Source organism: Rhinolophus ferrumequinum, chromosome 10 (assembly GCF_004115265.2).
Source record: "Rhinolophus ferrumequinum isolate MPI-CBG mRhiFer1 chromosome 10, mRhiFer1_v1.p, whole genome shotgun sequence".
In the NCBI taxonomy this organism is placed as follows: Eukaryota; Metazoa; Chordata; class Mammalia; order Chiroptera; family Rhinolophidae; genus Rhinolophus; species Rhinolophus ferrumequinum.
In genome coordinates, this window is record NC_046293.1 from 8,814,622 (window position 1) to 8,828,484 (window position 13,863).

General features: G+C 55.3%; 1 protein-coding gene across 3 annotated transcripts; it reads right to left on the minus strand.

The window, feature by feature from the left end:
- Nucleotides 1-997: 997 nt before the first annotated feature.
- On the minus strand, nucleotides 998-12,329 carry MAFF (MAF bZIP transcription factor F). Of its 3 annotated transcripts, none has more exons than XM_033118544.1 (3): nucleotides 12,016-12,329; nucleotides 3,373-3,430; nucleotides 998-2,852 (listed from the first exon to the last, which is right to left on the minus strand). In XM_033118544.1, exon 3 carries the CDS (start codon nucleotides 2,735-2,737, stop codon nucleotides 2,336-2,338), a length of 402 nt encoding a protein of 133 aa, XP_032974435.1. In that variant the 5' UTR covers nucleotides 2,738-2,852; nucleotides 3,373-3,430; nucleotides 12,016-12,329; the 3' UTR covers nucleotides 998-2,335. The 3 variants fall into 3 exon arrangements, with proteins under 3 accessions (XP_032974435.1, XP_032974434.1, XP_032974432.1); XM_033118543.1 differs by having other exon boundaries at nucleotides 998-2,788; nucleotides 12,021-12,328; XM_033118541.1 differs by having other exon boundaries at nucleotides 998-2,788; nucleotides 12,016-12,326.
- Nucleotides 12,330-13,863: the final 1,534 nt, after the last annotated feature.

Consider the following 13,863-nt stretch of genomic DNA (forward strand, 5'->3'; position numbering starts at 1 on the left):
TCCCAGCCTCAGCTCAGTCCCTCCGCAGTTTCCGGCTGCCTTTTCAGGCCTGAGCTCAGCATCTCAGAATCAGGGGTCAGGATGGGGCTGGGGGGAGCAACCTGAGAGGAAAAAGGGCCTGTGGACCAAGCCAATCCATGTGGTTCGGCCCTTCCCCAACTTTCACATCCTGCACCTTCTCCAGTCCCCCGCCATCTCCATACCCACAGCCCGGCACGCGGAAATCGTCCTCACAGCAGTCGTGTGCGCTCTTGTAAACTCGTACTCTGCGTGTTCGAGCTTGCAGCCCCTCGGGTCCCCAGTGCTTGTCATACCTATGCTCTCAGAATACCTTCCTTCTACAGATGGGTAAACTGAGGCTGCAAGAAGCTAAATAAGTCATCAACAGTCACACGGCTAGAAAAAATGCACACCTGGATTCAAACCCCTATTTCTCAGACCAGCACTGTCATTCCATCCTCCTCAGGGTGCCCCAGAAGGGCCAGCCCACTGAGATTACAGTGCATTTGGGGCCTACGATGGGACACGGGTGTGTTTCAGGCCTGCAGGCTGCGACTGAGGAAGCCACTTCTCTCCCCGCCTCCCTGTGCCTTCCGGACCATGAGGAAAGTATTTTCTACTTGGCTGTAGAAAATCAGACCTCAATGTGAAAGTGCTGGAGATTACTCTTCAATCCGGGAATTTTCCTCTCTGAGAGGGACTGTTTACTCGATGATGGGATGCCCAGAAAATTTAACCCTACATTTCATTGTCCTCCAGGCTTTGCCTTCCCCAGGGAGGATCCTTGGCTCCAGGCACCCAGACGGAAGGACAGATGTTTTAGTGCCTCCACCCCAGCCCAGCCTGGGCAAGAGCTAGTGATGGTGCAGTTACTTTATCTGACCTTCCCACCTAATAGAGGGTCTTTCCTGGGGTTGAAAACAGAACTCCATCTTAGGCTTCTCATTCAGATCCCCCATCCCCACCCCCCAAAAAACCAGCTCAGGACATACACTTCTTCACTGTGGAAAAAGAACTTGACTTTATTCAGAAAGTCTACAAAATACAGAAGGAGGATAACTCGCTTACTGTAAGTCAGAAAATAAATAAATTCTGGGGGCCGGGCAATTTTTATATAAAACATTTTTTGATGGTTATTGCCATCCGGCTTTCCCTAAATATAAGATAAAATGTGATTTATTTGCAGATATAAAATATAAAGTCCAGCTCAGGGCCATAGCTACTTTTCCCGGGGAGTGGGCACTAGGGCTCTGGCTGGGTAGAATAACTTAGATTCGTGCAATAAATAAAGAGCGGGGAGGGCAGCTGTATACAGTGTGGAGGGAGAGGTGGGTCTGGGCTTCCTAGGAGAACAGGTGACAATCAGTGGCAGCCGTCAGCCCCCACCCCACAGTGGACAGTCACAGGGGGACAGGTGGCACCCTTCCCTTTTAAGGACCCCTACCCCAGTCTGCAGGATTTGCAGGCTCTGTCTTCTCCCCACCTGCCACAGTGGTCGCTTCCTTGGTCCCCTTTCTCTTGGGCTGGCCAGCTCCTTCCCTCTCTTCCACCTGAATCACCTTCTCTTTCCCTCTACTTCTCCTCCTCCCCCCCCCCACCCCACTCACAGAGAGCCATCTTCCAAGCCAGGGAGGCCCTCCCACCCTTTTTCAGTCCCTGTCCACTGTCCCCCTTGACACCATGCCTGGGATTTCAGGGCAGCAGTGGAAAGACGTGGCTTTTAGTTCCAACTCAACCACTAAGCGTCTGTGGCCTTGGGCACTGTCTCACCCATCCATTGGAGGTCTGTCCGCGGCCCCCCACCTCCCCCAACTGGGCTTCACTAAGCGATTTCTAACTCTCCCAGCTTTGGAAGGCCAGGCACCTTCAGGCACAAATCAGAGGTGGGAGCATCAGCTTCCCAGTTGGACAGCCCCACAAGACACATCCGGGCCAAACTTAGTCCTGAATCCCAGGAGGGTGGGGAGGGGCCACTGGTATAAGCAGTTTACAAACTGAGGGGTGGCTGTCTTGTTCTCTATGGCTCTTCTCTAATCCACTCTGTATCCCATCCAATCTAAGGCGGCTAAACTTTCAGCCAAGGGAGACTCCAGACCCCTACCCCACCCTCTCCTCTCACCAATGTTGCCCCTTCCCAGGGCCATTAGATCCCAGTTTCGGGGTCCCACTAGGAAGACAGGCTCTGGCGAGAGAACGTGTGATCACACCACTGGGGTTGGTGGCTGCAGAGAAATGGCACCTGGGGACAGAGGTGGCAGTTAGGCACTTTGGGAAGGGAGCTGGGGTCGGAGGGGCGTGGTTTTGAGAATGGGGCATGGTCGTGTGGCGGCGGGCACTAGGAGCAGGCGGCGGGGGCGGGGCCGGGGGCGGGGCCTGGACCCGGGCTCTGGCTCGGGGCCGACTTGACGATGGTGATGACGCTGGCGGGCGCCACGAGCGCCGCCGGCCCGCGGGCCGCGGCGACCGAGCGCGCGAAGCCCTGCAGCGCCTCGCACTTGTCGCGCAGCGCGTCGAGCTCCAGGCGCATGGCGGCGTTCTCGCGCGCCAGCTTGTCCACCTCGCGCTCTAGCTCCGACTTCTGCTTCTGCAGCTCCTCCTTCTGGCACACGCGCTTCACGCGGCAGCTGGCCGCATAGCCGCGATTCTTGAGCGTGCGGCGCCGCTGCTTGAGCCGTGTCACCTCCTCAGCTGAGAGCCCGCGCAGGTGCCTGTTCAGCTCGCGCACAGACAGCCCCATCAAGGCCTCGTCCGACAGGTGCGGCGTATTCTCACTCAGCTCGCGCTTGATCTGCGGCAGCACAGTGGACGCATGGGGAAACTGAGGCCCAGGGTCGCATCCTTGCCTGTGGGCCCTGAGCATTGGGCCTGGCACTCAGCAGGTGATGGGGACGGCTCACCCTCCACCCCTAATGCTCCCCCTTCACCACCACAATCAGTGAGGTGGTGGATGGACTTGCTCCAAGGCCCGAATGTGGGGCAGGAATCCGTAAGCGGAAACCAGGCCAAACCGGGCTCTGAGCACACAAGGCGCCATCCCAGGGCTCAACCCGAATTCTAACCCAGCGACGAGGCCGGACTCGGCCAAAGAAACCCAGGAAAGCACATTTGAAGTCCTGCAACTCACTGGGCAATGTCCTAATGGGGAAGCAGATCCAGAGAGGAAAGTGACCTGCCCACCGGGTACACAGCCTATGACCATAGCGCAGGCCTCCTGGTTCCCAGCCTGGAGCCCTTCCCGTGGCCTCGTGATGCCTGATGCCTGCTGAGCCGCTCTTGGGGATTCCAGGTACTGAAGGGGAAGTTGGGATGGGAAGCTGAGCCTGGGTAGGGTGGGAGGGGAAAGACGGGGGACAATAGGGGCTGCCTCCTCACCTTCAGAGCTTTGCTGGATAAGGGATCCACAGACATGTTTGCAGAAGGTGTCCTAGACCTAGGAGAGAGAGGAGGCCAAGGTCACTTTTCCCCCCCCCCACTTAGAATAAAATCCAAACTCACCACCTTGGCATGTAAAGTCAAGGCCCCTGTTGTCTTGGAACTCATCTCATACACTTTCCTCGGTCCCAGTGGTCCAGCCACCGTGGCCTCCTGGAATGGCTCATTTCAGCCTTAGGGTCTTTGCACTTGCTGTTCTCTTTGCTGTTTGCCTTTTATTTCCCTGCAGTAACTCTTCATCATTTAGGTCTTTGTTCAATGCCACCTCTTCAGAGAGGTCTAACTGTCCCGCTAAAACATCCCCTTGTGTCACATCACAGAACCCCATTTACTTACCCTCATAAGTCACCTCTTCCGCAATTATTTTATGTTTGATGACTTGTTTATGGTCTACTCTCCCTCCTCCACCAAAATGTAAGTCCATGACGGTCAAGGCCTTTCCTGTCCTACCACTGCATCGATATGCCTAAATCAGTGCCTGGCACATAGTAGGTGCTCATTAAGTATGTGCCAAATCAATGGACCCTCTTCCCCAGCCATTCTTCCACATGGTGCCCCCATGTGTATTTTATTAAAACATAAACATTTTTCATTAAAGGACAACCTACATAGAGAAAAGTACACCGAACACATGTGTACTAGTCAGTGACTTCTCACAAGGTCCAACCAGCCCCCATCAATATACAATATAACCAGTCCCCTCCTTTCCCCCTGCCCAGACCTCCTCCATCCAGATCTTGTTTTGGAAAAGCTTCCCCAACCTGGGGGCTGCCTAGAGCAAATTGAGCACTGTCCTGCGCAGATAGAATAGCTATACCTAGACTGATGAGGGGCCCCTTGGCCCTCACTGCCTCCCCTGAAAGCCCCATGTTCACTCGACAAACATTTATTGAACATCTACTATTTGCCAGATATGTGCTGGGCACTGGAGAGACATGGAGGGTACATTCTAGGGGCCAATGATCATTGCTCTGGGCCGGTAAAGGGACTGTCTCCCAAAGCCCCCTTTTAAAGCAGCAGTCCTCTGTCCACAGCCGCTCTGCTCTTCTCCCCCATTCATTCTTAGGCTGTTTCCTCCTCTGATAATCCCCATGGAGACGTGATGTGGTGAGGAGCCAGGGAGAATGGAGCAGGAGGGTGGTCTGAGACCCAGCATCCCATCAGTTCTCACCAGCAATACCCAGTTTGATTGATAGAGTGAAACAGTGGGTGGAACCCGGGTCCAGACCCTGGTTCCTTGAGCTGTCTGTGGGGCTGACCTCTGACCCCTTCTGGCAGGCCCCCAGTGTCTCTCGGAGACACTGTGGGGAAATGGAGAGAGCATGGACTTTGGCATCAGACACACTGAGGTCTTTCAGAGGTTGTCCCACTCACTAGCTGTGGGATTCTGGCACACGAGTTAACCTCTCTGTGCCTCAGCTTCCCCATGGGTGATACAGGGTGGCTGTGTGCGTTAGATCATGTTACTCCTCTCTCATGACCCTTCCATAGCTTCCATCTCACTTGGATTATAGCCAGTCATCACATCGGGCCACAAGGCACTACATGATGTGGCCTCAGCAAATGCCCCTCTGACTTTAGCACCTGTTTCGCTCCCTTCCCCCACTCTGCTCCAGCCACACCTGCCTCCTCGCTGTTACACACACACACACACACACACACACACACACATGCTCCTCCCCAGGGCCTTTGCACTGGCTGTTCCCTCCGCCTGCCATCCTCTTCCCCTAGATAGCCACAAAGTTTGCTTCCTCACTTCCTTCAGGTCTCTCTTCAAATTTCATCTTCTCACTCACTTTAGAATTCCCAACCCTTGATACTCTCACATTCTGTCTCCCTTTCCTACCTCACGTTTCTCTACAGCACTTCTCACTACATATAACTATTATTACCCACATATATTTCACTTGTTTGTCTAGTGTCTGTCTCCACCAGAATGCCAGTTCACGACCGCAGAAACCTTGTCTTGTCCACTGCTCAGCCCCCTGCTTTGCGCAGTGCCTGGCAGATACTAGAAGCTCCAGTAATGGTTGCTGGATTCTCCTTGTGACTCAGGCCAAGGTATGGAGAGTCCAGGGCTTCTCAGAAACCCCCTGGCTTTTCCCAGCCCACACAGCTAGGGAGTGTGACACCCCAGAGGGAAGCAAGGAGCTGAACAGGAAAGGGAAGTCTGCACTTTGACAGATCTCTAACGGAGGCGGCCACGCACACGCAGACCTTCCATGGTTCCCTACTATCCTGGGGACAGAGTCCAGGCCCAGCGTGTGGCTCCCCGGCTCGTTTCCCACCACTGCCCACCTCCGTTCTGCTAGGAAGTTCTTCCGAGCCACCCAGGCTTCTTGTGATATAGCTAGGGTAAACTGAGGCCCAGGAAGTCCCAAGTCAGGACCCTCACCTTTCACAGATACCACCTGGAGACCCTCATATACCACCTTCACCACTCCTACCCTTCAATCCAGGCCTCTTAAATGGCCACCTTACCCCAACACACCCTAGGAAGGTCCCAACGTGTCCGCTCATCTCCGTACAGCAACCAGAGGATGTTTCACCCACATGCGGACCTTCATGGCTCCCTACTATCCTGGGGACAGTGTGTCTCCCCGGCTCATTTCCCACCACTGCCCAACTCTGGTCTGCATTCCAGCCACGTGGAATTCTTTCACTTCCTCTCACCCCACGCTGTCTTGCCTCCAGGGCCGCCCCACACCCTGTGACACTTCTCCCCCTAGTTTAGCTGGCAGACTCCCACTCATCCTCTGCCCTGGGCGTAGACATCTCCTCCTCCAGAAAGCCCTCTCCGACCCCTAGGACTTGTTAGGCACCGCCCGCCCCACCCCTTCCCCCCTGCACTGTAATGGTCTGTTTCCTTATCTGCCCACCAAACAGGGAGGTCCCCAGACAGGAACCAGGCTGAGTCAGCTCTGGGTGCTGAGGCTGCCTGGCACAGGGCCTGGCAGGGAGCAGGTACCGGTGAGGCTACAGCCTCTGACACTGTCACCCAGCTTATCAGTGTCGAAACTACGTACCCACGCCCAAGCCCCACTGAATATCATAGAGAGAAAAACCTCCTGGTCTCTTCTCCAATTCTCCCAGCTTTCCGTCTGTCTCCTTGCCTCTGCTTGGCAGGGCTGGTACACAGACGCCAGGAGGAGGGGAAGGGAGCAGGAGGGGTTCTGTCCTCACGATGCTTGGCCCCGAGGTGGGTCATGGCAAACAAGGAAAGAAGCACTGGATAAAGAGTCAAGACCAGGTTTGAGCCCCATCTCTGTTTGCTCCAGGCTGTGTGACCTTGGGCAAGCCACTCCACCCCTCTGGGTCTCCACTTTCCCATTTTGTGGGAAATACCTGCTCTCAGAGTTTTGGTGGAGCCAATGGTAGAGGTCAGTGAGCACCTGGGGGGTTATGAAAATAGCTGTCTGTCCAGGAGGGGTCAGGCTTGTAGCAATCCACTCAGCATCTCCTGGCCTGCCAGGGTCACACGGGAAAGACCCCCACCTTCTCACTTTACCCAAGGGGAGGGGAAGATCCAGAAAGGGGCATCTCTTGTCTGAAGTCAGGTGACTGCCTTCCCCCAAATCGGGAGGGATTCTGAACCCCTGTAAAGGCCCCAGGAGTGAATCCTGGTCCCTTTCACACTGTCATTATCCTGATTCTCCCAACAACCCTGTGAAGTAATGCCCAGAGAGGTCAATAGAGTAGTCCAGGGTCACAGAGCTAACAGAGTGGAGCTCAGGACTGAGGCCACACTGACCCACATGCCTCGTCCCAGTGTGGACTTCACAGGTCCCAGCATGTCCGCTCTCTGTGGGTACCCTCTCTGTGTTTCCCCACCTCTGTGAAGAGGAGGCTGGACTTGTCAGTCCCCAAGGCCACCAGCTCTGACGTGCCAAGATTTGTGTTGGGTCTGCTAGGGATATGCAAATGACATACAGATAGCCAGGCCCCCTTGCCAGCTGTTCGGAGCGTTGGTTGTTAGGTGATGCCTAGGCAGTGTGGGCTACACAGAGAGAGCAGATGGGAGAGGGGAAGCCTCTCCCTACAGAGTTAACTGAAAGCCTGTTGGCTGCTTGTGCTGAGCACTGGGTGCGATGGCTGATGCAGAACCTTAGAGGCCTGGCCTGGCCCCTCAGACAAGTCATTTTCCCTCTCTGGGCCTTGGTTTCCTCACTTGTAAGTGGGGACGATTCTAACAGCATTAATGTGTAAAATACAAGAGACTTAGACAAGGTCAGAAATGGCAAGTGGTTGGCCTGTGTCACCATCAGCCTTCCCTCCGCTCAACACACATATCACTAATCAACCCCAACACTTTGTCCTAAGTGAGGTTGGATGCAGCCCCCAAATCTTTCTCAACACAGCACTGTTTTACACTGAGCTTGGATACAACCTCGGAATCCTTCTCAACACAGTCCTCCAAAGTAAGCCCACGAGATGGAAGCTGTTGGCTAATCCCTGTTCTATATAATAGCTGAGGGTCCCACCCACTCGGCTGGCTGTGATTCTAAGTCCTTTCAGGCCCTAGGGAGGCTCTGAACCTGTTCGCTCCTTTCCCCCTCCCGCTTTTCTAGCCTCAGCTCCCTTAACGGCATCCTGGACGTCAGCTGAGGCACCCACGTTTGCCCAGGAATGCCCTCGCTCAGCAGACGCACTCACAGAGGCAGTGACGAGAAGAGGGAACTGTCTGATTCCCTCAGGCTTTCAGCCTCCAACCCTAGGCCAGGGGCTGCCCGGCTGTAAGCCGAGCGTCTGGGCCCCCCACCAGGCTGCCTCTGCCGGGCTGGTAGACCTTGGGCCTGCGACAGTAGCTACTCCGACCTCCTTGTTGTCACTGCGACAACTGAGCAGCTGTTTGGTGGCAGTGGTGGGCTGGAACCCAGGAGTCCTGACCCCCAGCTCAGGGCTTTTTCTTTCAAGAGTGTGCCAGCCAGCACACTCTCCCCACAACACACCCCTGCTTCTTCCCTTTGAGGCCAGCAGAGCGCCCTCCAGGCTCTACAGGTTCCTAACAGTCTTTTGGAGGCATGAAGAATGAACTGACTCTTGGGGGATTGACAGCTGCCTTGCTCAGTCCGCAGCCACAAGCTCTCCTAGAGCCCCCTATCTGCCCCCCCAGTCCACTCCAGAGACATCCTGCAGACGGCCCACCCACTGGCACGGACTCCTCTCTGGCTGCTGAGCCATTTTGCTTCCTCTGTGAGGACAGAGGGAAAAAATGTGTTTTCCTGGGTCTTGGCAGCCAGCATTGGTGGAGCCTCCTCCCTGATGGAGGGGGAGCAAAGCTGGGAGAACCCAGCACCTCAGGGAAGCAGAAGCCTGGGGATCAAGCTCTGGTTCTGCCACCTGCTCACACTCATTGTGTGACATCAGGTATGCCAATCCCTCTCTCTGGGCCTCAGTTTCCCAACATGCCAAACCTCCACCAAGCCCAAGGTACCTCTAGCACTGACAATCTTGGAATTTAGGGTGTCCGATTCTGCCCCACAATGGAGCGCCAGGACCACTAGTGCAGGTCTTAGAGGAAGGGAAAGGAAATCAGTGAAGGCTTCCTGGAGGCAGAGGCATGATAACTCAAACTCAGAGACTATCAGCCTTGACCATTCCCCTGCTCCACTTGCACAGCTAGGGACCACTTCCTCTTTCAGCTGAACCATGACCATAGCCACCTCCTCACTGATCTCTAGTCTTGTCTGCCTCCACCTCTGACCTCACCATCTGTCCTCCTCCAAAAGCTGTCAGAAGGATTGTTACTGACACAAACCTACAAACCTATGTTCAGCCCATTTCAAAACCTTGCGATGCCAGCCTCCCTTCTGGCCTACAAAGTGGGGCCTTCAGGCCTCCACCATGTTCTCTCTCCACTATCTCCCAGGATCCTCCTGGACCCAGTACTCATTCATTCATTCAATCAGCCAACACCAAGAAGCACCTACTGTGTGCCAGGCTCTGAAGGCCAAAGATGAATCGCAGCCCCTGCCCTGAAGGGCTTCACAATCATCACTCGATCTGACAACCTGGCTCACTGGTCACCTCCTCAGGGAACCCCTCCTTGATTGTCTTGTTACAGGAATACCTCAGAGAGATTGTGGGTCCAGTTCAAGACCACTGCGTTAAAGTGACTATGTCAATAAAGCAAGTCACATGAATTTTTGGGTTCCCCAATACATATAAAAGTTGTGTTTATACTATACTGAAGTCTAAGTGTGCAGTAGCATTATGTCTAAAAAAATAATATACCCACCATAATTAAAAAATACTTTATTGCTAAAAAATGCTAACCATCATCTGAGCCCGTTGGAAAAACAGCGCTGATAGACTTGCCTGACGCAAGGTTGCCACAAACCTTCATTTGTAAAAAACCCACAATATCTGCGAAGCGCGATAAGGTGAGGTATGCCTGTTCTATATACTTTCAAACCACAGTAACTTCCCCCTCATACCACCCATCTTAGCTGTGGTTTTACTTTAGTGTGGTAGCTGTTCCTGCAACTTTGTCTCTTCTCACTGACTGCAAGCTCCCAGAGGGCAGGCTCTGGGTCTCGTTTGTTCACTGTCTCATCTCCAACATCTGGCCCATGACAGGCTCCACAGCAATTCAGGCTAAAAGCATCAGGACCGAGAAAGGCACAGGAGCCAGGGGACCCCACGTGGGGTCCCAGGCCCGAGTGAAGGCCCAGGGGTGATCCAATGGGAGGTTTAACCTTTCAGTGCTAGCTTTCCATCGGCGAGTCAATCAGCCGCTTCCCCTCATCCCGACCCTCAGGAAACACAGAGATGTTTCCTGCCCAGCTTTAAGGATGGGCCTGCCTGGTTCCTGTGCTCCTGGTGGCCCTCTCCTGTACTCGTACCCCACACATTCCTGGACATCCCTGGCCTCGGCCTGGGGGTGTTGGCTCTGCTTTCTCTGCCACAGTTCCCCTGGAAAACAGGCTCTGTGTAGAGGCTGCTGTACCTCCCCCATTCTGCCACCTGGATGTTGCCTAGTTCTGCTACATATGGGGACACTGAGGTTCCTGCTGTGGTAGCAGAGCTCACCAGGGCTCAAAGATTCAAAACTGAAAGATCAACTGCAAGCTCAATTGCCTGCCCCCCATAATTCTGTAACCCTAGGGGTAAGAAGAGGGGGAGGGCAGGATAGGACCAAGGACTCCCGAGCCCCCAGCCCGTGCCTCAGGCTACTGAGCTACAGGGAAGCTTTCTGCAGGGCTGATAAAGGGGGGCTAGAACTAGGTTGGGCCCCCACCACTCGCACATTAACCCTTTGAGTACCAAGACCACCTGTCCCACTGCCGGTTGACCAGGCCTGGCCCAGAGTGAGGACTCTGGGAACTCCGCCTGGCCCAGGCCCTCAACTAGTAGCTCAGGTCCGGCTATCAATAGGTATGTGTGACTAGTCCCACCTGTAGTTGAAACCACCAGCAGGACAGAAACCAGCTCCGCCCCATCCTCTGTCCCACCCTCCCAGACCTAGCAGGTACAAGCTCCAGAACCCAGACCAGCCAGAGTAGCCACCAAATAGAGGAAGCCTGGGATTCCTTTCTACCTCACTTTGCCATGGGTTTTCTGGTTCTTCCTGTTTCTCCTGAGACTGAGGGGACGGGAGACCCTGGGGATGAAGGAGAGTCCCAGGGTCTGCCTTCCCCAGGCAGCCAGGAAAACCTGGGACAAGGACCTGGGTGCCGGCCCTCCAGGCGCTGGGGAGAGGGGTGGGCTCCTCGCCTCACCACCAGCCCAGCTAGGCCGGGTCTTTGATACTTCACCCCACCCCGGGGCTGCAGGCGCCGGTTCTGGGCGGGGGACAAACACCGCGGTCACAGGTCACATGGCCGAGGCCCTGGGAAACTCCGGAGAGAACAGGGACCCGGCCGCCGCCGGCTGGTGGAAAGGGGACAGCCCAGGCGAGAATTCCCGGACCCCGTGTGACCACGAACGGGGCCGCTTCCCTAGCTTGGGTCCCTATTCTGCGTTTATTCATGGGGGCACACTCTCTCCAAGGTATGCACCGCTGGAACACAAGCCCCAGGGTCCTCACCCGCCAGTGAGCGCGCGGGCGGGTAGACACACACACACACACACACACACACACACACACGCACTCTCTCCACGGTACACCGCACACGCACGCACCAGGCAGGATACTCGGGACGCAGGCCAGGGAACACACGCACGCCCGCCCTCGGACGTAAACAAACCGCGCACGCCCGGCTCACGGGCACCGGTCCAGGGACTGTTCTCACCGAGTCACGTACTTGCACACACCGCCCCCCCAGCCCCGCCTCGGCGGACGCTGACGCTCGCTAGCCCGCACTGCCCCTTCCTGCTCTGCTTCGCCGCCTCCCACCCGGCGCCCCCAGAAGGGGCCCATCACTCCTGCCCCCCCCCCCCGCAAGCTTGCTTCCGTCCTGTCTCGGTCTCCCCGACCTCTGTCCCCACCTTCCCCCACTACACGCCAGCCCTCTGGGCGATCGGTACAGTGGAGCACCGACTAAGTGGGCCCCGGCGCCCCGCCCCAAGCACGTTCCCAGGGCGCGGAGACTCTGCTGTCTCGGGGCCCCGCGCGCCTGGCCCCCTCCCGGACCCGCGTACCTCACCCGCCTCTCGGCCCGCTTCGCCTGGCGCTCCTGGCACGATCGAGTCCCGCTGTTGTGCGGGCTACTGTCCTGGCCGGCGCCCGGGTCCGTCTTCCCTCTGGTCCCGACCGCGGGTCGCTCGGAGCCAGGCTCCTGGGAGCAACGCACCGAGTTTTGTTGTGGGGCGGGCGGCGCGGTGGGCCGCTCAGAGTTGTAAGGCGAGCTTCCCGGAATTACTCACTCACAGGATTCCTTTCATTCATAAAAACCCAGTCATGCGGTGACGTCACCTCCCCGGCAGCCCCTCGGCCCGGGAGCGGCCTCTGGGCTTCTGAGCCCCGCCCCTGCCCCGCCCCGCCCCACTTAGGCCCCGCCCCGGGGTTCTCAACCTCTATTAGAGCGCGGGCTAAATGAGTTCACGTGACACCTTGCGAGAGCCGCGTGGGTGGAGGTGTCATTTGGCTCATTTTACAGTCGACAGTCCCGAGCCTCTTCTCCTTTCGACCTACACCTTCTGCCTTGATGATCTCATCCAGTCCCGTGATTTTAAATGCCATCTATATGCCCATGAGCCACCAATTTGTATTTCCAGAGCACAACATCTTGTCTTGAGTTCTGCTGCGAGCCTCCACGTGGGTGCCATATGAGGACTACAAACTACACAGCCAAAATCCACCTCCTGGTCATACCCCCCAGCTTTTCCCATCTCAGCAGTTCAAGCCCCATCCTTGGAGCATCGCTCCATCTGTCTTTCTCCCTTCCTCCCCACATCATGTACCTACCTCCAACCCTGTCCTGCATCTGACCACCTCTCCCAACCCCAACCCTACCATCGGATCCAGGCACTATGGCAGGAAACTGGACTATGGCAGCAGCCGCCTGATAGTTTCCCACTTTGCCCTTAAGAGTTTTCTTTCCACACCAGACAGTGTTCGTCTCAAAGCAAAGGTCAGACTGTTTCACACACTCCCACCCTCTCTCTGGCTTAACACCCTCACTGGCTTCCTGTGCATTTAGAATATAAACTATATTCCTGCCTTTGGCCTCCAGGGCCCTAAGCCATCTGGCCCCTAGCTAACTTTCCAGCCTTGTCTGTCATTCTGCCCCCACCCACTACTCTGCAGCCACACTGCCCTTCTTACACACACACCAAGCTCATACCTGCCACAGGTCCTTTGCACCTGCTATTTTCTTTTCTGTTTACTGCTGGGCTCTTTCCCATTTTTCAGGTCCGCTCAGCTGTCTCTGCCTCAGAGAGTCTTTTCCTGACCTCCCTGGCTAAAGGAACCCCCAACTCTAAAGTTTGTTTTTATATAACCTTAATATCTCCATAGGGTGTCTTGTTTATGTATTTGCTTACTATTTAGTGTCTGTCTTTCCTAACCAGATGTAAGATTCATGAGGGTAGAACCTTGTCTATCTTGTTCACCACGGATGTCCGGTGCCTACAACCATGCTCAGCACAGAGTAATCCCTGTGCGAACATGTTGAGGAAATAAATGAGTGGAAGTTCAGAGAGGTAAAATGACTTTCCTAAGTCACACAGCAAGGAAGTACAAGAGCTGGAATTTAAATTTAGGTCTGACTGATTCCTGGTCCAGATGTTTGGGGCTATGCCCAACTAGGTAGGGCCCAGCATAAATTGATGGATGTGTTCAATGTCTGGAGCCCTACCCAGAAGAGGCAGCTTTGAGGGCCAAATGGGGAGTACTGCTGTTTATTCTCCCTTTCCTTTGCTCATGTTGGTCCCAGTGCCTGAAATGTCTGTCGTCACTCCAGGAGCCATCTATTCTGTGAAGCTGACATCAGAGCATCTACTTTATTTTATTGCCGAAGGCATAGGAACTCCCCAGCTAGGTCTTTG

What these genes read in the sequence shown, in the direction of transcription:
- MAFF (XM_033118543.1), bottom strand. Translation starts at nt 3,408, where the DNA reads ATGTCTGTGGATCCCTTATCCAGCAAAGCTCTGAAG. An exon ending in TATCCAGCAAAGCTCTGAAG is followed by an intron (nt 2,789 to 3,372) that starts GTGAGGAGGCAG and finishes GTGCTGCCGCAG; the next exon opens with ATCAAGCGCGAGCTGAGTGA.